This window comes from Vanessa atalanta, chromosome 25, assembly GCF_905147765.1.
Source record: "Vanessa atalanta chromosome 25, ilVanAtal1.2, whole genome shotgun sequence".
NCBI lineage: Eukaryota > Metazoa > Arthropoda > Insecta > Lepidoptera > Nymphalidae > Vanessa > Vanessa atalanta.
In genome coordinates, this window is record NC_061895.1 from 6,696,051 (window position 1) to 6,722,988 (window position 26,938).

Sequence of the window (26,938 nt, forward strand, 5' to 3'; positions counted from 1 at the left end):
TTATCAATTAATTAAATTAATTCCATCGTGAACTGAACAGCAATGGAGTTAACGTGAATTTATAACAAGCAGCCATTATAAAATTAGCTGATATATCAAATATATTAAAACTAATGTCTATAGAACTTGCTTTGTACGTGATTGATCGCCTAACGCTATGATACGTATTTAGAAGAGGGCATTAACAGCAATGATACAAAACAATATCTTACAATAACTGTGTTTTTAGATATTGAAAAAGAGTAGCTACTGAGTTTCTTGCCGGTTCTTCTCGGTAGAATCTACATTCCGAACCCGTGGTAGCTTTACTTTAAATAGTTTGTTAAATGACGATTCAAAAGTGCTTGTTAAAGTCTATTCGAATAAAGTATATTTTGATTTTGATTTTATTCACGGATAAGCAACTTTAATATGATTTGAATGTAAATATATTAAAATACAAGAATAATTATTATATATATTATTAGCGTTCAATGTGATTAATTAAAATAAATTTAATTAATCAAATTCAACGCGATACCAGTCGATACATGGTTATCTGCGCGGCGCGTATAATATATTAGTATGTGCGCAAATACATGTTACTTTAAAGAAATTAAATATTTGTTGTAGAATTATTTTCATTGAGGACTATTAATTTTAAAATTCATTACATTAGCAGGCTGTAAATTTTCCACTGCTGGGCCAAGGCCTCCTATCCCTTTGAGGAGAAGGTTTTTGGAACAATGCGCTGCTCCATTGCGGGTACATGGAATACACATGTGGCAGAATTTCGTTAAAATTATACACATGCATTTCCTCACGATGTTTTCATTCACCGCACGAGCACGAGATGAATTATAAACACAAATTAAGCACATGAAGATTCAGTGGTGCCTGCTTGAGTTTAAACCCGAAATCATCGGTTAAGATGCACGCGTTCTAACCACTGGGCAATCTCGGCCCTCATACATTATATATATATAAAAAAAAATTGCTTCTGTAGATATTGTGTTTGAATGCAAACAGCACTTGAAGAGAAGAAGAAGAGAAGGGGTTCTCTCACTGAAAAATCAACCAGCCTGCCCGTCACCAGTGGAAGCAATAAATTCGATTTTTTGAAGTGATAACTTCTTATGGGATGGTAGAACCCTTCATTACGTAACGCCTTTCGGCGCCAGTCAATTTTTGACAGATGCATAGTGATTCCGGCAACGTAAAATTAGCATCTCATATAAAAAATGTAAACTCAGTTAACGGGCTAAGTCTCAACTCTCAAAATATATTTTGGAGAATAACCACTTTTGTAGCGATAAAAATGTATACAGTGATTTAATTAAGGATATTACAACACTAATGACTTTTTAGTTGACTGCACACCTTGAGAATGAAATGATCGCCTCCAGGCTGTTTCAAACAACTAAAATATACTTATCATTGTACCTACATGGAAAATGGTTAAAAAAAATAAAAAAATATATCCCGCTGAGTTTCTTTCACCGGTTTTTCTCAGGTCCGAGGTGCTAAATTCCGAACCGGTGGTAGATTTTTGACAATCAATAAGCAAGTGCAAACACTTCTATATTGAATAAAGATTTTTGACTTTGACTTTGACTTGATTATATTCTATTCCGTTAACTAAGTACCTATAAGGCGAATATTTTTATTTTTACATTTATCACACCGTTCTCGTGTAAATGAATCTTTAAGTAAGTCTTTTTGAGAATAAATTCTTAAATCTTAACCTTAAATAGTTCAACTTAAATTAGTTTAAGCCTTCGCTTCTGTCGGGCGTCCCGAGACGCACACGTAATTTATTTGTATTAAATAAGGTACTAAATGAAAGAAATAATTTCTGATAACAATAATTTATTTCTTAACAAATAATAATAGTCTTAAGAAGATATATCGCGACTATAAAACAATATTTATAGTTCTACATAAGTCGCCATGTTTGCAACGCCGCAAATGTTGAAGCCTCTTCGGATTCTGTAAAATAATTTAAAATATAGAATACCATCCTTATTTAAACGTTACTATGAATAGGTGAATTCTTTTGTTAAACTGAGGGTTATGCATTACATATGACAGAAATTCCTTGAGATGAATTATAACAAAAATGAAGCACGTGAACTCTTGAAAACAGTGTGACCTATATTTGAGCCCGTGATTTTAAGTCCAAATCCACAAATATCTGGTACAATCTGGTATAGCATTCAAAAAAGTGCAGAATATTTGTGTTATTACTTATCATAAAATGTTCGTAATTTCTGAATATTACCTCATATATCCATCTTCCCCCCACTGCTTTCCCCACCAATTTAAAAGGATCCAGTACTCCGGCGTGTATCCAACTAGTAGCATTGCGTGGTTTAAGCTCCAGGGAACGCAAAATGGATCGTCGTAAACGCCACCTCTATTGAGACGAGAAGAATAAAATATTTACTCATAGCTTATGTAAAAAATTAACAGCCTGTAAATGCACCCCCCCCCCCCACGTCTCGCATTGAGGAGAAAGTCTTTAGCTAATTCCTCCACTCTACTTCAATGCGGGTTGGTGGATGCACACGTGCAACAATTTCATTGAAATTAGACACATGCAGTCTACTCACGATGTTTTCCTATAACGCTGAGAACGAGATGAACTACAAAAACAAATTAAGCACATGGAAATTCAGTGGTGCATGCCTGAGTTTGAACCAGCAAACATCGTTAAGATGCACGTGTCCTACTACTGGACCGTCAGGACTCATATTTTTTCTATATATAGATTGATACTTTTGTTTGTTCGAACGCATATTAAAAAATCCAGTCCCCTCTTAAGCACAATAAACGTCCAGTTGGATGCAGTGTTTTTAACAACCTCCTCTACCTACAAAATATTTTTAAAAGACCTGACTTCACTGACGGTCTTAGATTTGACCGTTATCAGTAAGGAGACCCAATTGACGGTACCCGAGTTTTTAGCACACCCTGGGTTAAGACGGGCATAATTTATCCGTTACTGAAATTAACGTGAAACTTTTGTTTTATGTAATTAGTAGGCGGCCGGGCAAATTGACCGCCTGATATTCAGCGGTCACCACCGCCCATAGACTTTAACCATTTCCTACATCACGATAATCCGCCACCAACCTTGGGAGCTAAGATGTTATGTCCCTTGTGTTTGTGTAGTTAGACTGGCTCACGCACCCTTCGAACACAACAAAACTAAGTATTGCTGTTTGGCGTTAGAATATCTGACGAGTGGGGTGAATGGGTTACCTGTCTGAGTAAGTAAGTATACTCAGACAGGTTGGCACAAAACCATACCACAACCTTCTGTGTCAAAAGAAAACTGTTGTCTATGTAAACTAACATTATATATTATGTATGTACTATTTCGTTAAGAACATTATTATACGTATCGAATCGAAAGTTTATTTTTAAGAAATATAAATTAAATTCACCTAGTATTAATATATTATGTTTAAGAATATAATGGGTAAACCTACCCAGACGGGTTTGCACAAAGCCCTACAACTAAATGAAACTCTATGACATAGTATCAACATATAATTATTGTATACCAAATTAATTAAAGATTCATTACGACCCATGCGGGCGTTATAAAGGTATTTATATCAGATGATTTCATTTCCAGTTTACCCTTTCTGTTTTATATTCTTGCTAATTAACTTTACCTACAATTAACAAACTAAGCCTCTCGTCTTGATAAGCTCTAAATATATTTAATACTAATCGTGTCCTGCGGTTTTACTTTGAATACTACTACTATATATGTACGTAAATATGTTGTTCGAACTTTTTCAATACTTCTCTGAAACAAAGAATAAACGGTATGGTTGGTAGTATTTCAATACTTCTTGTAATAATTACATTTTAAATTTTTAGCTATTTGGAAGATTACCACAGATAAACAAACAGGCGGACAGATAAATGTATTAACAACGGTCGTTTTGGATTTCGTTATAAATAGCCTTGTTAACTTTAATATTGTCAGTTGTTTTAAAATCAGAAACAGACAGACGATTAAATTAGATTATAAAGGCATTCGACATAGACTCTTTTCACTTTCAAATATAGCCTTTTGGCAAATATATATGCAATTGTATGCCATAGAAAATAAATATGTTTATTATTAAGTCAAAAATAATTCCTTAGTCAACCATACTCATACCAAAAACTTACCACGACTGGTACAAGTTTGATAGTTACCTATATGGTTCATTCATGAAGGTGCGACAGCAAAGCCTAACTACCAAGTAATTTATAGCCTATATTACGAATGAATTACGTATCTAATCATGTTCAACCATACACAGACATAACCCCTTACCTGTACAGCTGGAAAGTGTATGGAGCCGCGTTAACCGCAACAGCTAAGGGTCCAATCGTGGCTACAGCTTTCTCAATTGCGTCCTCATCTCCTTTCGGTAACGTTGCCCAACGACGAACTCTGGCCCTGATTGCCTGTCTGTTGTAATGACAGCGATCTTTCTACAATTATTAAGAGTAATTATGATCTGGACATATTCGATAAATTTGTTTTTGCATCACATCACTGCTCATAGATATAGGCGCCGTAAGAAATTAAAACGATTCTGACATCACCAATGCGCCCTAAACTTTGGAGCTAAGATGTTATGTTATGCTGGCTCACTCACCCATGAAAACTGGAACACAAAAATAATAAGAATCGCTGCTAGGTGTGATGATGAGTGGCTGGTACCCAGAGGGGATTGCAAAAGGCCCTCCCACCAAGTAAACGTCACAACGGAAGTGGTTATTGCGTTATTTATCTTTTCACTAGCTATCATTTTTTTTTCATCTAAAAGCACGTGCGGGTCTTGTGATACAATTTTAAACAAGTTTCAACCAACTGTTTAGACCGAAATTTGGCACAAGGGTGTGCCAATAATGTTTCTGGCGATAAAATCTCGTAAAATAGTTTTATATATTTTATTAAATACATGGGTTAAATGAAAGCGTTTGCATTATGAAACCGATTTTAAAATGGAATATACATTTGAACTACAAGAAGAATAAAGTCATATGAATAACTTAAGACATTGAACTGACGCAAGATCTTGGATTATCCATGATATTCATTATGGATATTCCAAAATTTGCGTTTTTAAAGTCGACAAAGATATTGTCGGTAATTTAGAAGTAAAATTAAAGTGGATATAAGTAGTTCAGTTATTACTCTTTTGAAAAAAATCAAGTACTCTTGGTAGTGCATAATAGCGAAGCTATTATTAAAAAATCAGTGGAGTTTCTTTTGCCGATTCTTCTCAGATCCGAGGTGTTTATTTACGTACCTGTGGTAGATTTTTGATAATCATTAAGCAAGTGTAAAGCTTCTATATTTAATTTGACTTTGACTAATACAAATCGCATGGAATAACTATATTGGTTTAAGTCTATCCGTCCTTCGATTGGAATATGTTACGGAATTTTATTGTTAACGTCTATTTCTATGTTTGTTTGATAGTTCGTTTAGGTAAGTTGAATTAGAATCAATTCAACTTATCATTTTATTTGGTGGTAGGGCCTTGTGCAAGCTGTCTGAGTAGGTACCCCGACTCATCATATATTCTACATCCAAGCAGCAATAATTTGTATTCTTGTGTTCCGGTTTGAAGGGTGAGCGTGCAAATGGTAAGTGGTAACCATTGTAAATAGACATTGGCGCTTAAAAAAAAACTATTCCTTATTCCTGACATCGCCTATGCCACCAACCTTGGGAACTAAGATGTTGCCCCTTGTGCCTGTAGTTACACTGATTTAAAGGAAGAGAGAGCCAGTGTAACTACAGGCACAAGGAGCATAATAACCTAGGTCCAAGGTTGGTGGCGCATTGGAGATGGACTGCCCATTCGCCTATGTCTAAAAATACACGGAGTTTGAAATTTTGGTTCAAATGTTGGTTCAGTTGCGATGACGACGCATTTTCATGTTCAGCATGACCTGATTTTTCATCCAGGATTGGCTCCAGAGGAACTCTTCAAAATTTAAAAACATAGACAGGAAATTTAAAGCATAAAAACGATTTTTTAGATAATTTTAGATAGTGTTTATCAAAACACAATCGCTCCAAACGCTTCTCTACGTGTGCAATTGTGTTCTTACGCCCTAATGCTTCGACGCGTGTGACCCGCGTACCCGTGTTAGCACTCGATACAGTTGATAGTTGATATTAAATAATTCTCTCGCTTTTTAAAGAAATATCTCGAATATATATAATATATTGTTTATTGGAACGCTAAGCTGTGCGACGTGCGCATGTTTCTCTGTTTTCTATAAGAGAGAGAGAGACAGCTCTCTCTCTCTCTCTCTTATAGAAAGCAAGCCAGATATTTTCATTTCTATTTCGCATTGAACAGTGTGGTGTCGCGACGATTATTTTTGTTGAGTGTATACAGGTTTTTTGTACATAATAAATAATAAAAAATAACTTAAAAAGAATTAAATTTTATTACAATTCCTTCACTAATTAATCGAAAGGGGCTTCGTTCCATCCGGGCGTCCCTTGACACCTCTCAACTTTTTTTTTTATAATATAGGTTTTTTATAATATAGGCGACCAAATGGGTCACCTGACAGTGAGTGGTCACCACCGCCCATAGACAATAGCGCTGAAAGAAAAAATAACCATTCCTTTCATCGCCAATGCGCCACCAACTTTGGCAACTAAAATATTATGTCCCTTGCGCCTGTAGTTACACTTTCTCACTCACCCTTTCAACCGGAATAGAACAATACTGAGTACAACTGTTTTGCGGTAGAATATCTGTTGACTGGATGGTAGCTACATAGACGGGCTTGTACAAAGCTCTACCACCAAGTAAAGTTGTGGATAAGTTATTTATTATTAATTATTGTTATTACTTTTATTAAAATTATTATTTATCTTATTTAACTAAGATTATAATTTATATATCCCATTACATAAATTTATTTATTATTCATTACGTTAATTTAAGAATCGTTTTTATACCACAAAGTTTGTATACCACATTTCACCCCTCAGGGTAGAATATCCGGAAAGGCTTAAATACAAAACTTCTAATATTTTATCAGTATCCCAAAAAATAAGTTTCATGTTTCTAATTTATAAAATGACGGATTTCGTTACAATGTTTCAACCCCTATTTCACCCCCTTAGGGGTAGAATTTCCAAAATTCCTTCCTTAATAGTCTACTCAATAAAACGATCATTCTCACCAAATTTCATGGCCCTAACTTGAATAGTTTACGCTCGGCGATGATGAATCGACTGATTCATCATGTCATCATCAGTCCGGACATGTTATTTTATAAGTATATAATATACATTTAGAAGATTATATATTTTATTTATTTATGGTTTTAAATTACCTTTATATAAATATGGAGACAGACGATAACTACGTATATACATATAAATACAAATTATTCCTACCTGTTAATTATCCGTTTAAAATGGATAATATTTGAATACTTTAAATTAAATTATATTTTAAATATATGCACGTAGAGTTCAATGAAGATTATACATTAATTACCTCTCCGATAACGTATCGTTTAATAACAACGACGACGTAACAAGAATTTCACATGAAGAAATAATATTAATTGTGTTAAATGAATTGATGACATTAATTTTTAAATATATTTTAATCGAGTTATGCCAATTGCTTCGAGTTAAACTAAGATCTAAAACAAAATGACGAATGAAATTCATGAATTTGTTTTTTCAACAAGTATTGTTTACAAATAGTATTATATGTTTAAAGCTCTGGACGCGATTTTTACGTTCTCATGCTGTGTGAACATTTATGAAGTACTTAATTGATGTTTAGCATAACTTTTGACGATACTGTTGAATGATTACATATGTTTGACCATAGCGTTATTAGCCTTATAGAAAACGATATTACACGTAACAATTCCGAATTCGATTTTTTATATTACATTAACATTAACAGCCTGTAAATTTCCCACTGCTGGGCTAAGGCCTCCTCTCCCTCCGAGGAGAAGGTATGGAGCATATTCCACCACGCTGCTCCAATGCGGAATACACATGTGGCAGATTTTCGTTGAAATCAGACACATGCAGATTTCCTCACGATGTTTTCCTTCACCGCCGAGCTCGAGATGAATTACAAACACGAATTAAGCACATGAAAACTCGTTGGTTCTTGCCTGGGTTTGAACCCGCAATCATCGGTTAAGATGCACGCGTTCTAACCACTGGGCCATCTCGGCTCTTTCAATTCACACATTATTCAACGTCTGAATCCTGTTTCAAAGTCCATAGACAAAAATATTTTTTCAATATAGATATGTTGCACTTGCTTATTTAGACTAAAAAATCTACCACCGGTTCGGAAACAAACAGTTATTATCCTCCTGCCCTTATCCCAATTTTACTTGGGGTCGGCGCAGCATGTCTTCTTCTTCCATACTTCTCTGTCGGACGTCATCTCACAAGTAACATTCTTTCTAACCATATCGTCTTTCACACAATCCATCCATCGTAAATGTCATATTTTACAATCATTGTTTTCGTACAAAAATATGTTTTATTTAATTGAAACAGCCTGGAGACGATCATATCATTTCAAATGTGGTGCATCCAGATCTCTTGTGCACGAAAAATTTATACCATTCGGCTGATCAGTCAGCCGTCAAGACAAAAATAAGCAAATTGTAAATTGTAATTGTAAATTGTTACGCGAATGGATAGAGTAAGGAATGAGTACATAAGAGGAAGTTTGAAAGTGGCACCGGTAACCGAGAAGCTATCTGGAAACCGGCTGTCTTGGTATGGGCATGTTATGCGGAGGAATGAGGACCATGTTGTGAGAAAGGTTTTGAGTATGGATGTGGATGGATATAGAGGTAGGGGACGACCCAAGAAACGATGGATGGATTGTGTGAAAGACGATATGGTTAGAAAGAATGTTACTTGTGAGATGACGTCTGACAGAGAAGTATGGAAGAAGAAGACATGCTGCGCCGACCCCAAGTAGAACTGGGATAAGGGCAGGAGGATGATGATGATGATGGATCTAGCTAACCCATGGATTCCTAGATTTGTTTGGACAGTATTCGGCCTGCCTGTCCATTATGGATATTATATATAGGAAAAGTTTGATGGCCACTATCCACGTTCATAAAGCGACGATCGATTACTGCTGTTGCTCGTTAACAATAAACTCACCTTTCCAAGGTAAGGGTAGTAAGTTTCCATCATAAGTCCATCTCGGGCCGCGTACCTCATGGCCGCTTGCAAGGATCCCCCGTCACAGCCCATATTTCCATCTCTCCAGCTGCAGTCGACAATCTGCTGTGGACTGTAATTGTATGCATAATTATCTTTCGGAATGAAAATGTACTGATTTTTTATGTATAGCTATCGTCCCATAATAACTGGGACAAAAATCGGCTTACGCTATAATATATAGGATTAAATTTTGCATGGAACAGTCACTCAGTTAAGAATTTTAACATATGTATTTATTTATTTATTTATTTATTTATTTATTTATTTATTTATTTATTTATTTATTTATTTATTTATTTATTTATTTATTTATTTATTTATTTATTTATTTATTTATTTATTTATTTATTTATTTATTTATTTATTTATTTATTTATTTATTTATTTATCCTTTATTGCACCCAAACTTAAATCTAAAAATTACATTATTGCTACACAAAGTTGCATGAGATGCAACAGGCGGCCTTATCGCTCAGCAGCGATCTCTTCCAGGCAACCTTTGGGCAGAGGATCATAATATTTACATATATGGGAAGGGTACAGTAATTAATGCATTGCAGCCTGTAATTTCCCACTGCTGGGCTAAAGGCCTCCTCTCCCTTTGAGGAGAAGGTTTGGAGCATATTCCACCACGCTGCTCCAATGCGGGTTGGCGGAATACACATGTGGCAGAATTTCGTTGAAATTAGACACATGCAGGTTTCCTCACGATGTTTTCCTTCACCGCCGAGCACGAGATGAATTATAAACACAAATTAAGCACATGAAAATTCAGTGGTGCCTGCCTGGGTTTGAACTCGAAATCATCGGTTAAGATGCACGCGTTCTAAGCGCTAAGCCAAGACGGCTGTATTTAGTGCAAATAGTGTAATAACATTATGCCTTTGACACTTATCGACACGAATTAAGCAATGTTTTTACTAATTAATTTTAGTTTGCATCGTCAATGACTCTGACGTCACTTTGCTCAACGTATTACATTTGTTTTTTTTTTTGTTAATTCTAAATTTAAATATTTTCCACGAGCTATCCGCACTAGTTTCACACTAAAGTCTGTATACAATAATGAGGCAATAAGGGTCTATATAACAAATTTTAGATTGAAGTACAAACATAAAAATTAACATTCTGGATTTTTCCGGCTTGGAAAGTTGACATTTTTTTTCTTCTATAATATATACATACAAATCTTTCTCTTAAATCGTTCTGCTTATTTATTACCTAAGTTCTCTCCAGTCTCCATGTTTCTTGTAAAGTTGCGCCTGCAGTGCGTGAGTGACCGCAAACGCATAACACGCCCCACAGTGCCATTGTTCCTCCCTCCGAGGATTGAAGCCTTGGACACGCCAGTCGAACTAATAAGAAAATAATTAGGTTTTTGTAAGTTAGCAACACAATTTAAATATTTATCTGCTACAGACGAGAAAAAAATGACTATCAATTTATAATTATTATTAGAGAAAATTAGACGATAAAAATTAATATATTTCTCTACCAAAACCTACTCTGGGGTAATGCAGCTGACATTAATACTATTTTTGTACTGCAGAAGAGGGCTATTCGTGCAATTTATAACCTGGTCCCAAAAGATTCGTTAAGAGGTAAATTTAAAGAAATTAAAATAATGACTATCGCTTCTCAATTTGTTTTTGATAATGTTATGTATGTACGCAAAAACATAAATGATTTTCCCAGAAATTGTGACGTACATTCTATTAACACTAGGAACAAGAATAAACTTGTTACTCCAAGTACCCGATTACACAGGGTTAGTAACTCTTTTTTGGGGCAATGTATACGTTTTTACAACAGGATCCCAGAAAACGTTCAAAATTATTCAATTATAAAATTCAAAAGAGTCGTTAAAGAGCGTTTGTGTGCTAAAGGATATTACAACACTAATGACTTTTTAGTTGACTGCACACCTTGGGAATGAAATAATCGCCTCCAGGCTGTTTCAAACAACTAATATATACTTATCATTGTACCTACATGGAAAATGGTTAAAAAAAATGAAAAAAAATATATCCCGCTGAGTTTCTTTCGCCGGTTCTTCTCAGGTCCGAGGTGCTAAATTCCGAACCGGTGGTAGATTTTTGACAATCAATAAGCAAGTGCAAACACTTCTATATTGAATAAATATTTTTGACTTTGACTTTGACTTGAAAACTGTATTACTCTACACGACAAATGTTAATATTATTTTAGGATATTACCCTATTCAAAACCGAGATTAGTGGTAACAATCAACGCTGTTTTTGCGCGTACTTAATTTGTGTTTGTAATTCATCTCGTGTATCGGTGAAGGAAAACATGGTGATGAAACCTGCATGTGTCTAATTTCACTGAAAGTTGGCCATGGAACCGCATGGTGGAATTAGCTCCCAATGTGAGATGAGTCATTGGCCCAGTAGTGTAACATGCACACTGTACAGGCTACTTTACTTACCCTATTCGGTACAGTGCGGTGTTTGTTTTCATGATACGCTGTTCTCTCCTGATCTTCGGCTGGATCAAAGAGTGGGATAGTTCTAATCAACTTCAGTAGCTGTCTTATATACGCGAATATAGGCTGAAATCATAATTTAAATTGAAAGTCTTCGTTAGCTGGATTTTAGTAATCAAGTAAAGTACGTATGTCACGATGGTTTGTCCTTGATTTGTCCGCCACCAACTCCATCTTTAAGGATCTTTGTATTAAGCCACGAAGCCGATCTGATTCGAGCGATCAGGTACTTGCTGAATGCGCTCCAAGATCGAAAGAGCGAAGTCATCGTCATGTTCGCGCTCGATATTTCAATATTCGTCAACGGCAGGTTAAAAATGTATAGAACCTAAATTGTAGAGCGTAAATGAAGCAATTAAAAAAAGTATTTCTCGGTTCATTTGCATTTCCAAGAGTCAATTATGACTAGACTTTGGCTCGCCAATAATAAACTACGAGCCGAATCTCATATATTAATAGCGTAAGCCGATTTTTGTCCCAGTGATTATGGGACGATAGCTGCACATAAAAATCGGTTCGGGTGTCATATTGTAGAGTTCCAGCCGTATATGCGTAAAAAAGTATAGAGGATTCTTAATTAACAATTATTTTAGAGAGCGGAAAAATGTTAGAGAGCGCTACTACTGCAATAAATGAAGACATAAACATTCTAACTGAACTAATGTGTACGATTTGATATAAAAAAAATCATTTAAAAAAGGTTTCATCATTTAGGCTCCAAATGTATGTGACTTGCAGTTTACAAGGAAATTAAATCAAAACAAAACCTGTAGCTTTTGTAATTCCTAAAAAATCTTTCGAATAAACGCGAAGTGTCACTGGGGACCTACTAGTATTATTTATTAGTATAAGCATATCCTGAGTGATATAATAAATTTAATAGAAGTTTTTGTATTGAATATAAGATTTAATTTAGTGCATCCGCCTAAAAGTATAAATTATAGTTTAAAAATATTACCCAGTCCCCAAAATGGTTGAGGTGCAAAGAGTAGCTCTTCTCTCCAGCCAAGTACTGCCGATTATGTTCAGCTACACGTTCTAGATTATTCCGCCATATTGAAAAAGCCGATTGTTCATGATGCGTACTTGCATACATTTTATTATATGCCGCCTGTAAAGATTATACCATAAAATTCTTTGATTAATAAGGTATTTGAACATAAACAATTAAAATGACTACAAGAATAACTAAAAATAGTTAAACGGCGAAAGAGCGTGGACTATTATTTGTCTAGCTTCGAAAACGTACATATATCCGGCTTATAAAAAATACCTACGTTTGACTTAAAAATATTTCTGCTTTCAAGATTTAAGGGGCTGGTATTTGTTTGGTTTTCACAAACACAAAATATAAGGTAAATTTAATATATGTGTAAAACTAATAAATATATTAAACAGTGATGGATTTATACCCGTGAGACCCAGGCTTAGGACAGAAAAAAATTGGTTGATAAGATATCCTGTTGGCCGCAGTTAAGCATAAAACTACTTATGTGCTATTCCAGACATATACACAGATAATCTATTTCTGTGCCCAATTTCATTCATTTTCAGACTTTTCTGAATTTAACTTCAAACTTTTTAAATTTTTTATATTGTACTAACTATAGATTTAATGATATTATATTGTACTTACTTTGTATTCATCCCAGTGGGTATCTGGCACATCACTATTTATCAATAAACCATCGATTATATGTTGGAAATTATACATCGAATTTCTATTTTCACTAACATGACAGTCGCTCACGTTATAATATTTCAAATATTCTCCAAACCTTTCAGTTTTGTCCAATAAACTCAACGTATTCTCGGCAAATTTCTTCAATTTCATTTGACGTGAATCAACACATCGACTGCGTCTACATGATTTATATTCACCCAACAGGTATTTAATTTTAGAAGCCGTTTCGTTTATTTGTAAATCTGAACTGATTAATGATAATTGTATTATAAAAATTAATAAAAACATCTCTGTTACTGTAAATTAATCGTACTGATTTTATAAAACAATGTGAATACAGCAGACGCATTTTCGTCGTATCAACGTTAATTTATACAATAGAAATTTTGACATTTATTGTCATAGTAATAAAGAACGAAATCGTATGATTTAAGCGTTCTAATTAAATTGTATAAGTAGATTTTATTTAAATGTACTCATAAGCATTATTTTTGTTGCTATTATTGTTTATTGTTAGCAATAATGAAATCGTCGATTCACTATTTTAGTATTTTCAGTATCGACTTATGGACACTTCTTTTGGTATATATATATATATATATGATTGGTTAACTTAAGTTATAAAGAACTCAGGACCCATGTCCTTCCTTGGAGATCACGTTTGTATCATACCAAATTTCAACATAATCGGTTCAGAAACAGACAGAGTTATAGACATTTGTAATATTATTATAGATATTCCATCAAACTAAGAGTTGGCGTGAACAATTATAATTACACTTTTTTTTATAATTTTAAAAGGACAGGAGGATCATGATGAAGGCAAGCATCACTTTGCGATGCGCAAACTATGACGTGATTTTAAGCGTTTCACCCAATTGAGTTAATTCAAGCGACGAACCAAGCAAGGGCTCGTAATATATTTATTTTTGAAATATGCTGATTGAGACCTTCAATTTGATACCCAACACGGCGCGTTTCAAAATTTTTTTTAAGTACGAACCTTATGTCAGTGCAATCCGCCATATTAAATTAAGAGTGACGTCATATGGCCTGTGATCAGGTGAATATCAAGATGCCTCTAACGCTACCTAATTTGACGCATTATGATAAGTAGTATAGAAGTTATGCAGGAAGGCATAAACACACTCACATGTAGTCTATTCCAATCCAATTCCAAGGAAAAAAGATAAACAAACCCTAGATTTACGTATTTCATCCGATATTGTAATAACTCAGCTATATTGTGCACTACTAAGAGTTTATGATTAATATATCTTTATTCATAATATAACACTATTACACTTAACTACTTATTTCTACTTAAATTTTACTTCCAAAATACCGATAATAGTTTGGTCGATGTTCAAATCGTCATTTTTTCGCAAATCCATAGTGAATATCATAGATTAATCAAGCTCTCAACCAATGATATCGCGTCAATTTGCCGTAAAAAGTTCTTTATTTGGCTTTTTTCCTGTTATCTTTCGAATCGAGTATATATGTACACATTGATTGACTAACAGGTGCGTAAAAAATATGATACTTAATTGCAATTGAAATAGTTTGGCAATGAGCGAGTTTGCTATTTGTTAAGGTTAACTTATGTTTGATACCATAACATTTAAACAAAATTTGCTTTTTCTAAGGATTTGTGCAAGCCCTACTGGGTAGGTCAAATCAAATCAAATCAAATCAAAATATACTTTATTCAAGTAGGCTTTTACAAGCACTTTTGAATCGTCATTTAACAAACTATTTAAAGTAAAGCTACCACCGGTTCGGATGTAGATTCTACCGAGAAGAACCGCCAAGAAACTCAGACATACAATCCTCTCATCAGTTATTCCATCGTCCAAGAGTAATACTTAATATTACTGTGATCCGGTTTGATGGATGTGAGCCAGTATAACGACAGGCCCAAGGGACATAACATCTTAGTAACCAAGGTTGTTCGCGCAATGGTGGCCGGTAGCGACCACTTACCAGTTTATAGTATATGGTATACCTGTCATAAATCGGTAACCTATTTACAATGACAGGTGATAAATAAGAAAAACAAATTAAATTAAAATAATTTTTATTTTATTTTTTTTTTCACTTTGAAATAAAATAATACGTTGATATACATATGTCGGATTGCATAGAATATAAATAAATTCACTAACACAATTAACTAGCATACCTTTCGTGTTTTATTTGTTTAAATTTTCAACGAGACGCTGCGTCAGTTTTCAAAATGGTAGTTTCTAGATAGACTGGCAACACTAAGCACACGCACACTAGTAAAGTAGTGTGACGTTTTGCAATTGTCAAGCGTAGCTGTCACGCACACCAAGATAATCAGTTGAGTCGTATGTTTTAGTTATTTTGTAGTGCGACGCTCTATCTAGACATTTGAGTAACCTAAGACGGTCGATTTGAAATCACACTTTTTTTTAAATGCAAGCAACAATACAAAAAAAAAAAAACCTATTTACACAACATTCAAAAATTAGAATATAAATTGTCTACTTAAAACTATAAATTACTCACTAGTCTAATAATACTCTGTTATTATTATCTAAATTATTACATATTTAAATATAGTTATACTGACTTTGTCTAATTTTAACTTGACGAGGAAGAATTAGAATGAACTTGCACTGAGAATTCACCTGTGAAATGAACCAGAAGTGTGAGCGAGACAAAGCGATTGATATGTATATTGTCGTCTCTTTTCAGAATTGTTTTTACGAAGTAGACAGACTAATGACACTTGTTGGTACTGTAAAATTTATATACGATTTCGTGGGATTTTTGATGTTTAATCTCATTTACACTAGTTTACTGGGATGTAATAGTAATTCTAAGCGATATTCTTTTTATCATTACAGACGTAAAAGAGACAGATATTGATAAGTCTCTTTCTAATGTTGTCAGATCTCTAACTAGATCTATTTCTCTTCTTGGCTTGGTCCATTCTATATCTCTTTGGGAACACCTTAATAATAAACTATTTGTCATTATGTAAAGTTATATATTAAGCTGAATTTAAACATTATGAAACAGTTTATATGTTTAAAATATGTACAAGTAAATAAAAATGTTATATAAAATACTTTTTGTTTTTGATTCCATCAAAAACGATAAAGTTGAGTAGCTTTCAGTTGGTATTTTAAAAAATGTCTGTTAGACCTTTTGTAAATAAATAATTTGCATCTAATTGATGATATAATGTTATTGAAAATGTGATTTCAAATCGATATATATAACTATAACTATTGATCTACTTTGACGATACATTTTGTTTAGTTGGTGAGACCAACATAATTTGGTTTTTAAATGGGCATAACTTGGACCCAGAAACAAAGATACTTGACCAAAACTATATGTGAATTTTACTATATTTATTACATTGGTACATGATTGTTTGAATAAAATAATAAAAAAAACGATTTTACATAACATTTTATATACTTTGTTTTTCTTTATTTGGAAATGGCAAAGGTGCTACACCATAAAGCCTAGTCTTCGGTATATGTAAAATAATATAAAAAAAAATCTAAAAATGTTGACAAAAACATATCAAGGTCAAGTTATAAATTGAACAAAACTAATCCCTAAAATATACAAGCAAGGATACTTATCTATCTATATATATATAAATATATACACGAGTTTCAATTCACAGCACATAATAGAACTGGTACACAAACTCCAATAGCCCAACTTTAAAAAGAGAATAGAGCTGGACAATAATGACTAATTATCCCCTACTACTTGTTCCTTATTGTCGAACACGAAAGCAAGTCGCATCGAGTAAGTATACTTTTAGTGAGCCGTTCTGATTGGTCGCTGAGCAAGAAAGACAGTGTAATTTTTTGTTTGCAAAAACGTATAGGTTTTGATTGATTTCGTTGACTTTTCAATTCATCATCTCTAGTAAGGGGAGGTAGTTTGCATTCACCGTTGTCTTGGGTTTGATGCTCCGTTCATACTTCTGAGTTCCGTATACGGTCTTCGTCCTAGGAGTTTTAAATCTTCGCCGTTGATAAGAGGCGCGTAATCCCGACGCTTTCTGTACATAACGAGCCTGGAAATTGAAATAAAAATTATTATTATTTTGAAATTTCTATTATAATTATATATGCTTACAAATATAGTATTAGTCCGTTCAAAAGTGTAGATATCTTATTTTAAACTCATGAGGCTTTATAATAAATACTTTTTGTATTTACAAGGTAATATATATAATATTTATATGTTATGTTATAATGATATATACTTAATCAAATAGTAAAAATATTATATTAAATTAATTATACATTACAATTATTACTTTTACTATTTTTAACTTTTTAAATATAATTTAATTTGTACAATTCTTGCATTTTCAAAATATACATTTTTTATATATGTTATGACCAATTTTGTTAGATTATACATAAATATGTATAGTTAAGGTAACATATTGAATTATTATTTAAATTAGTTACGTCATTAAATAAAATAATCCTTATTATTATTAACTATATCATAAATTTGGTGCACGTCGCTGTGATCTAAGGGTCATATCTAACACACCTGAAATAGCATTACATTAACAGCCTGTAAATTTCCCACTGCTGGGCTAATGCCTTTTCTCCCTTTAAGGAGAAGGTATGGAGCAGGTTTCCTCACGATTTATCCTTAACCGCCGAGCACGAGATGAATTATAAAACACAAATTAAGCACATGAAAATTCAGTGGTGCTTGCCTGGGGTTGAAGTTTTGAACCCGAAATCATCGGTTAAGATGCACGCGTTCTAACCACTGAAATAGCATGGTCTGATTTAAATAGACCAATATTCGTTACTTAAAATAAAATTGAAAACAAAATTTATTGATTCAATTCGGCTCTCGATTTAGAATAGAGCAACTAAAATTGACCCATGTGAAGAAAAGTATTAAAATTATAAAGTTCGTTTAGTTATCAGACTGATAGACATACTTCATAGAAAATAAATATTTATTATTATTTGGAATTCTAATTAAAACAAGCATAATCCTTAATAATAAATTAATAAGGCATTGGATCCTTTTTTATACCGAGTCACAAGACTGGCAAAACGGTAACTGACAGTAAATGGTCACCACTAACTATAATCTTTACAAACTGAACATACTGTAAGAAATATTCAACGTTTCCCATAAGACCAATGCGTCACCAACTTTGGGAACTAGGATGGTATATATATGGTGGTCCCAAGTGCCTGTTACATTGCCTCAAACACCCTGCAAACCGCAATACAACAATAAGTATTGCTGTTTGACGGTAGAATGTATGTTGGGTGGGTGGTAGATGGACGGGCTTGCACAAATACCTACCATCAAGTTATCACCAATTAAACACTTTTAATTTACGCTTGTTAATGTGACACATGCGGATCAATGTAAGATGTTTATAGTTAATTTTATGAGGCATTATTTCAGTATATACACATTAATACAGGGTAATTTTAAATGTGTTCTCACAGTTGTGAAGCGTTATAAATCAACGGTTTAATGGTCGCGTAGCGATGTAAAATATCTCAGGATCGGTCGTGCGATATTTTACCTCTTGGGCTATTGTTTTCCCTCTACTAACAGAAGCTTTAAGCTTAATGGGAGTGCTAAATAGGAATATTATTCCCTTTAAAAAAAAAACGTAGTAACGTTTGAAAATTGATCGATATTATCCAACAAAAAAAAAAAACAATTAAGTTTTTTTTATTGACTTTAGGTTATACTGAAAAATGGCTCATCTGATTCTAATACGTGGTCACCAGCGTCCATGGACATTGGCAATGTTAGAAATATTAGCCAACTCTTACTTCGCCAATGCGCCCCCAACATTGGGAACTAAGATGTTATGTCCCTTATGCCTGTAACATTGACTCACACACCCCTCAAACCGGAACAGAATCATACTAAGTATTCCTGTTGTTGTAGAATATGTGATTAGAGACTGGTACACTTGTTCATATGCCCTTTTGGTAACATAGTAACTATTTATATACTTATTATATAACAGTGCATAAACATTTGCAGATAAATTATTACAGTAACAAAAGATCAGCCCGCATTTGAATTTAACATACATTACATAATGCGTTTTTGATAACATGTTTTGATGAATACATTTACATAAAACTATTACTGTACACCTGACATATTAAAGCTAAATAAACATGGACGCCATTATATTATAGTTTTCGAATATGAACAATCTTGATACAAGTATTTAAAACGGGATATTTATGTTTTTTATTTTTATTCGATGGAGCTCGATATTTCGACATTATCTACGAATGTCTTGTTCACGAGACATGGTAAATATCCCGTTTTAAATACTTGTAGTGATAAAAATAACCACGATAATTTAAAATCTTGATACATTTTTAGTGGATACATTTTTAGTGATTTAATTTATGTATTGTCTAGTGATTTTTTTTTGACTGAACGAAAAATGCGTCTAATGGTATGTTTATCTAAAATCTGTCTCTCATCTTAATAATTCGGCAGATGTTTCATGGGTTTGTGGATACACGTGTTACATTTAATCAGAATACGTATACGGCTGTACCGCGTTCGTATGGGTATATTAGGGGCTTAATAAAATGTTTATATCGAACGACAAAGATGGTAGGTATAATTAGACGAACAAATCAAACCTCAACATGCCTTATCGTGAGGTTTATTATTGTTTGTTAAAAAGTATTGAATGACACAAAAATCAATATATTTTAATTTAAAAATATATATCTTTATTTAAAAATGTCATTGAAAAGAAATAAATAAAATATTATTTGAAATTGATATTTAAAAAAATGCCGAGTAAATAAATTTACCAATATTTTAAATGTTCTAGAACACTCTGTATATAAAGGTGAAATAATTGAAACAGCGAGAAGCGCATACGCAATCATATCTACGATTTATTCAGTCGTTTTCCGACAAGCGAGTTAAGCGCACGTCTTGATATATTATCTTAATTTAATGTTTATTTAAGGCTATTAGCGTTATCATCACAGAATAAGGTAATCATATATTTTAAGATACTCGGATACATTTTTAAAAATAACATTTTACGAATTCGATTTTTAAATATAAAATATTTTAAGTGACTTTTGAAATGTTTTTTTTTTTGTATTGTTTAATGTCACTGTGGCTAAGGACGCATCGTTATGACGTCACTTAATTAATATTTTTAATTTTAATTAATTTACTTTAATATTATACGTATAAATAATTCTTATATTTAGCCCGCAAATATATAGTAAAGTAAATATAATATTAAATACTAAAGAAGAAAAATGTATGAGAGCTACTTTTCTTTGTTATATAAATTTATAAGAATTTTCTAGAAGTAATCTCTGTGTTTGTTTTCTTAATTTAAAACGTTTTGTTTTTTTTTCAGATAACTATCGCGGCTTAAGTGACGCTTACGGTAAATAATAGTAAATAATAAACATAATTAATGTCGATAGTTTTAACTCATGTATTATTCAAATAATTTTTCATTTCAGTTTATTAGATATTTGTTTAAAAATGTTGATAGTTCTTTCCGATAATATTACATAACACTGGAGTATTTATGTAAAGTTATAAAAAATATATATATTTGTACTAACAACTGAAAATTACAATAACATGTTAACTAACACGTAGGCATAATGACGTCATTTGTGTTTTCATATTAAATAATCGCAGATTTCGAGTTTTATTTATCTCCTATTTATAAAAGCAATGGATTCTATGACTCCTAATATTTATATTCAATATAACTGATAATATAACTGATCCAAACCCATGTCGAAATGACTAGTAATTGAATTTAAGTCATATTCATATATGCATAAAGTCTAAAATCAACTGCATATTTTTATTAGTTATTCTCTTTGGAAGGGTGATGGTTTTTTTTATAAAAAATTTAGTAATTAATGAAATTTAGATTATTTCATTGCTATTACTGGGGAGTAGATAGTTTGAAATATGGCGCTATGGTTATGTACCACCCATTTATCTATTATAGAGCAATGCTCACTTGTGCTCATGTACCGGAACGGTAAACCAGTGTAATTGTATAAAATGATCACCTCTTGTTGCAGACAGACTTATCTCAAAAATTACAGGCAAAATAACGTTAAATGTACTCTATATATCTTAAAGAAGTCACGCTCTGTTATGATATATTTTAAATTTATCGAATTCAAAGAATATTATATTGAAAGATATGTTAGTTGGTTTTAACAATAATTGTAAAGAAACTTCTAAAAATTATTCAGTCTAAATGGAAATAATACATTTTTATAAATATATTTACGCAAAATCTAAATGAATATTATAAATGTCACAAAAGACGCGGGCGAAACTAGTATCTTATATACGTTAAATATAATACGTATTAAAACAAATATTGTGAAATAAACACTTTAAATCCATACACATGTAGAATTTAACAATTATCAAAACGATCTGGTCAAGGTAACGTACAAAAAAAATAAACTTCAGTCCAATAAGCAACGCGTGAAAAACTACTTAAAATTATTTGAACAACCAATAAAAAAAAACACGATATTATGGACAAAATTTTAGTAAAAAAAAAATATATAATTTTTAAATGTGTTTATTTATGTATTGACTATTGAAGTTAAAATATGACGTCATAACGAGACTAATTTCAAAATGGCGTTGAATAATTATGCCATATGATTATTCTTTATGAACTCAAAACTTGACACAGATTAATGATAGAATATCCGAAAGGAACAAATATTATAATATTTAAAGCTGTGTATTATAAATAGGTTTCAAATATTTTACGATCGAGTCGTAATCGTTTTGCTATTGTTTGAAATCAGATTTAAAGATGAGAGTGAAAATGTATACTTTATCCGTTAATTTAGATATAAATTCTACTAGTACCTTATTTAACTACAGTCGTTGTCATTATTTTGTTTATTTATTATAAATAGGGACTATGCATCCACAATACAAAATATTCATACACTTTTTAATTTAATATTTTGGCAACATTTTAAATTTAAAACATGTCGATTGCAAATATCTTATTTGACCGAAGACACATGCTACCACCTCCAATCCTTTACATATGAAAAGAGATAAAACATGACGTTTTTTTATAAAGGTGAGCACTGATATACCTCTATAGAGCCTTATTATCTTCACAATAATTCCATGTTTAAACGAGACAATGCAGATGTGCTATCTCGGTGACCTTGTAATTATTACGTCGTATTTTATGTGTTGTCATTGTAACGGTAATTAGATGAAGCTTTTGTGCTATCTCTGTTTGTTCTGATAAAATATATTTCATAATATAATGCATGTTACTTTCGTTTGAAACTGACAGTTGAAAAGGTTTTCGTCACACCGGAATATGTCATTTGTCTTGAAGAAATCGGTCCAATTCAAGCCGAATTTATTTGAAATTAAATAAAGAATATATAATTAAATAAAATATTTCATGCATTTATAAATTTTACAAGATTTTAATAAAGTGCTTACTTTTTAGGTCATAAGCACACAATTAAAAACACAAAATTAAAAAAAAAAGAAAATTATTACAAATTTAAACTGATCACTAGTTTTTATAGTACTGTACTAGACTGTTTGACTTGTTTTATTATCTAGTCGTCCCCGTAACTGTTTTATTTTACAATCACATAAATAATAGTAAAACTAGCTTTCGTTACTGGTATGTATTGTTCTCAAAACAGCCGATCGAAGAGTTCTACCATCCGTCGTCAGATCAACACGATAGTACAAAATTATAATTATCATTTGAATTACTTTTACATGTTAACTTCGTTAATCAAATAAAAAAAAAATAATCGTCACAAAGGTTTATAAATAATCTAAAGATATAGAAATGATTTCTTAAAAATAGATTTTTTTATTTGTGATTTTCATTATAGTTTTAATTAACATTGGCAACACTAATACTTTTTTTTAATACAAAATAAATACAAGGTTGAGTGAACGGTTGCAATTATTATGCCGATAGTAACAACATTGAGCTAATGATATCTTTATATAGGGGCCGATATGTTTATTCAATTATATATTTGTTTACATAATATACTTGCTTATATATATTTATATATTTTTATGTTTGTTTGAATACGTAATTTTATTTTATTTATTTGAAGACTTATCAAGATAGTTTAGATTTTGCAAAATTTATCATTACCATTAAACAATACATAAAAATAAATTTCATTTATTCATAAATCGATTAAATTACGCGCTCGTTCGTATTTGAAAAAAAAACTATGTTTTTTAGCGGAAAAATACAACGACTTTTCCAGAATATTCTAACCCTATCTGACGTCATTGATTGTTCAATCTACGTGTATCCTGTCCTTTGTCAAGGCGATGGCGATTCCTAGGTACGATGAATAGAGATAAACGAGGTATCTCTACGTGCAGGTAATTCTTATCTTGATGTATTATTGACTTTTATGATTTTTTTTTTAATATCACAGACAAAACTGTCGACGCTTGTTGTCTTGACCATATACAAAGTATATAATATACTAAAACCTTCACTTAAACGCGCTACATATTCTGGTATAAGTTTTGTATATATTAGTTAAGGATATTTTTTTCAAAATAAATGTGAGTATCTAAAGCATTTGTGTTATGGAAAATCAGAAGTATCGACGGTACCACAAACACCCAGACCCAAGACAACATAGAATACTAATGAACATTTTCTACATCGACTCGGCCGGGAATGGAACCCGGGAACTCGGAGTGGCGTACCCATGAAAACCGGTGTACACACTACTCGACCATGAAGGTCGTTTTTTTTTATTTAGACGTTACAAAAATATATAAATTGGCAAAGGTAAAATAGATTCAACCCATTTTGTTCTATATAATTAAACATAACTGTGGATAATGGAAATACCCAATGTTATTGTCTAGATAGTAATATAATAGTATTATTAAAACCTAAGGATGGTGATAAGTGTGGAGCTGACATTACACAAGGTTAGCACAGGTTAAAAATAACATTGTAAATAGTCTCAGGATTAAGTGTTCCGTATCTCGTCGGTTTTATCCTGATGGGAACGGATCAACTTTATTTATGATTTATGTTTCTGTATATAGGGTGTTTCACTACTTATGATTTATGTTTAATGTACAAATAATTGATAAATCCGTCGATATAATATCGAACGATGTGAACTGCATTAAGATAAAACGAATTTTTAAATGTTTTTGAAATAAAACTTATGAAGTATATTTAAATAGAATCATGAACTTGAGTGTATATATTTCGACCGACACTTAAAACTGTATTCTTTCTGTTTCGGCATCAATATGTTTTTTTTTAATGTGCCGAGTGGGCACAGGTTATTACGTCAATGTCACGTGCGATTCGGCATCAATTGTATTAAAATTTGCAGATAGTGAAATATTAGAAGTTTAAATTCTTTTTAATAAATTAAATAAATACTACGAAAAATTTTGTGTTTCATTTTGTATGATATTGCTAAAATATTTTCTATTTATTTCTTACTCATAGAATATATAACTTACAGATTACAATCGTGACATAAATATGAAATGAATGACATGTATATTTAAATAAACCCTAATTTTTAATTTAATATTGTTAAAAAAAAGTATACGCCATCTAGGTATAGGTGTAAAAGATCAAGTTTAATAATCTACGCGGTAGATGGCGTTGAAAGATTATTCGCGCGTTTTTTAACGTATTTTTTTCACATGTAATAAAAAACTTTATGAATATTATATAACAATTAACGTCATCCAAATTAGTTTTATTTAATTAAAATTAAAAAATGTACCATGTTTTAAGAATTTGTTAGATTGAAGTGATTATTGAATTTGACATTTATGTAGTAAGATATTTCAGAAAATTTAAAGACAAGTATTTATTAAAAACAATAATTAAAACTAATTATTCGATACTAAGTAAATATTTACATCACAACCTATTTTATTCGAAGATATATATATACTTTAAAAAATAATACAATTATTTGGAAAAACATTATCACATACATTTTGATATAACAATAAGGAACAGTCAGTTAAAAATTACATATAATTTTACGACTGTCCGACTATTCATAAGGACATGCAATAAATATCAGTTAGAAAATTATATGTTTCATAGAATATTTTAATGTTAGATTTAGTGGAAGGATTATGTAAAAATAAATAAAAAATTAAAAATAAACATTTTTTTTATAATGTTCTAACGACAAATTTTATTTCAGTTTTGTTCAAAAAACTATCGGCCTTACTTATAAACTTTGTAAAGCAGGTGTCTCGTTAATTAAACTTTTATCCCTGTCTGTCATCATAGATTTAACATTCGAAAGAAAAAGACAGCATTATTCAACTAATCACACCTTATACAACATTTATACATGTAAAGCGTTAAATATTTATATTATTATTTAGTATACTAAAGAAATCACTTTGTACTACAGATTACATGCAAGAATTGTACTACGATAAAATATATGTACTTAATATTAATAATTACCTTGTAAAACTAACTCTATTTAAATTAAGGTAAAAACTCCAAGGACCATAAACAATAATCATCACGGACCACAGATTATAATTATAAAAAATTACGGCACATTTTTTAATATCTTTAATAAGAATGACAGATTACCGTAAATTTTAATTATAGTGTTTAAAAAAGTTTATGAATAAATTCACATGACAATTTTTTTTTTTACTTTGTTTAATATGTCAAGATAGTCTGTCAAAACTGAGAACACACTAGTAAAGTAGTGTGACGTTTGATGAGTGTCAAGCGTAGCCGTCAAACACACCAAGATAATCAAGTTGGCTCGTTTGGTTTTAGTTCTTTTGTAGTTCATCACTCTCTCTTTATAAATAATAATCTAAGATTTTATATACTTTTAGAAATTAATAATAATTTTGCACAGTGGAGTTTTCACCTCGAATTATTTTTAAAAGAAATAAAAAGGAATGATCTTACTTTTATTCGGCCTCATAATAATTTTAGGTATCACCAAATAATATCTGAAACAAGAAAAAAATACAATTTATTATATTTTAAACACGAATAATAATTTAAATTGTAATGGTGTAATGATCCATTATATGAATTTAGCGCAACAATCCAGTTACACGATATTATGAAAGGTAAACAGCTGGGTCTGCATGAAAAGAGTACACGTTAGTTTTTAATTCAGTGCCTTCCATACGCAGCTCTCTCATACCACTGTCAGTCAAGGACATTCCGCGCACGTACTGATTGTTGAATAACCTTTCTCCTGATGAAGCCCATAGCACATTATGAGAATATTGTAGACAATTCTCGCCTGCGGCTTCGTTCGTGTCTTAGAGGTTGGTTATGTCCTTTCTTATGGTTCAATCCTGCTTCATACCAAATTTCATCAACTTCGATTCAGTGTTTTGGTCGCAAAAACGTTACAGACATACAGACAGA

At 31.8% G+C, this 26,938-nt stretch overlaps 2 protein-coding genes across 5 annotated transcripts in view; both read right to left on the minus strand.

Moving 5' to 3' along the window:
* Window positions 1-1,832: 1,832 nt before the first annotated feature.
* On the minus strand, window positions 1,833-13,741 carry LOC125073757 (procathepsin L-like). Its single transcript, XM_047684786.1, has 8 exons — window positions 13,396-13,741; window positions 12,718-12,870; window positions 11,703-11,825; window positions 10,475-10,608; window positions 9,191-9,323; window positions 4,319-4,479; window positions 2,261-2,395; window positions 1,833-1,968 (listed from the first exon to the last, which is right to left on the minus strand). Exons 1-8 carry the CDS (start codon window positions 13,729-13,731, stop codon window positions 1,908-1,910), a joined length of 1,236 nt encoding a protein of 411 aa, XP_047540742.1. The 5' UTR covers window positions 13,732-13,741; the 3' UTR covers window positions 1,833-1,907.
* Window positions 13,742-16,304: 2,563 nt separating this feature from the next.
* LOC125073811 (trehalase-like) overlaps window positions 16,305-26,938 on the minus strand; it is a 67,334-nt gene continuing 56,700 nt past the window's right edge. For 3 of the 4 annotated variants that reach the window (XM_047684876.1, XM_047684874.1, XM_047684875.1), the window contains exon 15: window positions 16,305-17,518. In XM_047684876.1, coding sequence (XP_047540832.1) covers window positions 17,389-17,518 — 130 coding nt within the window. In that variant the 3' untranslated portion in view covers window positions 16,305-17,388. Of the gene's footprint in view, window positions 17,519-26,495; window positions 26,509-26,938 lie in introns of those variants that run through there. The other variant, XM_047684877.1, reaches the window with a different exon arrangement.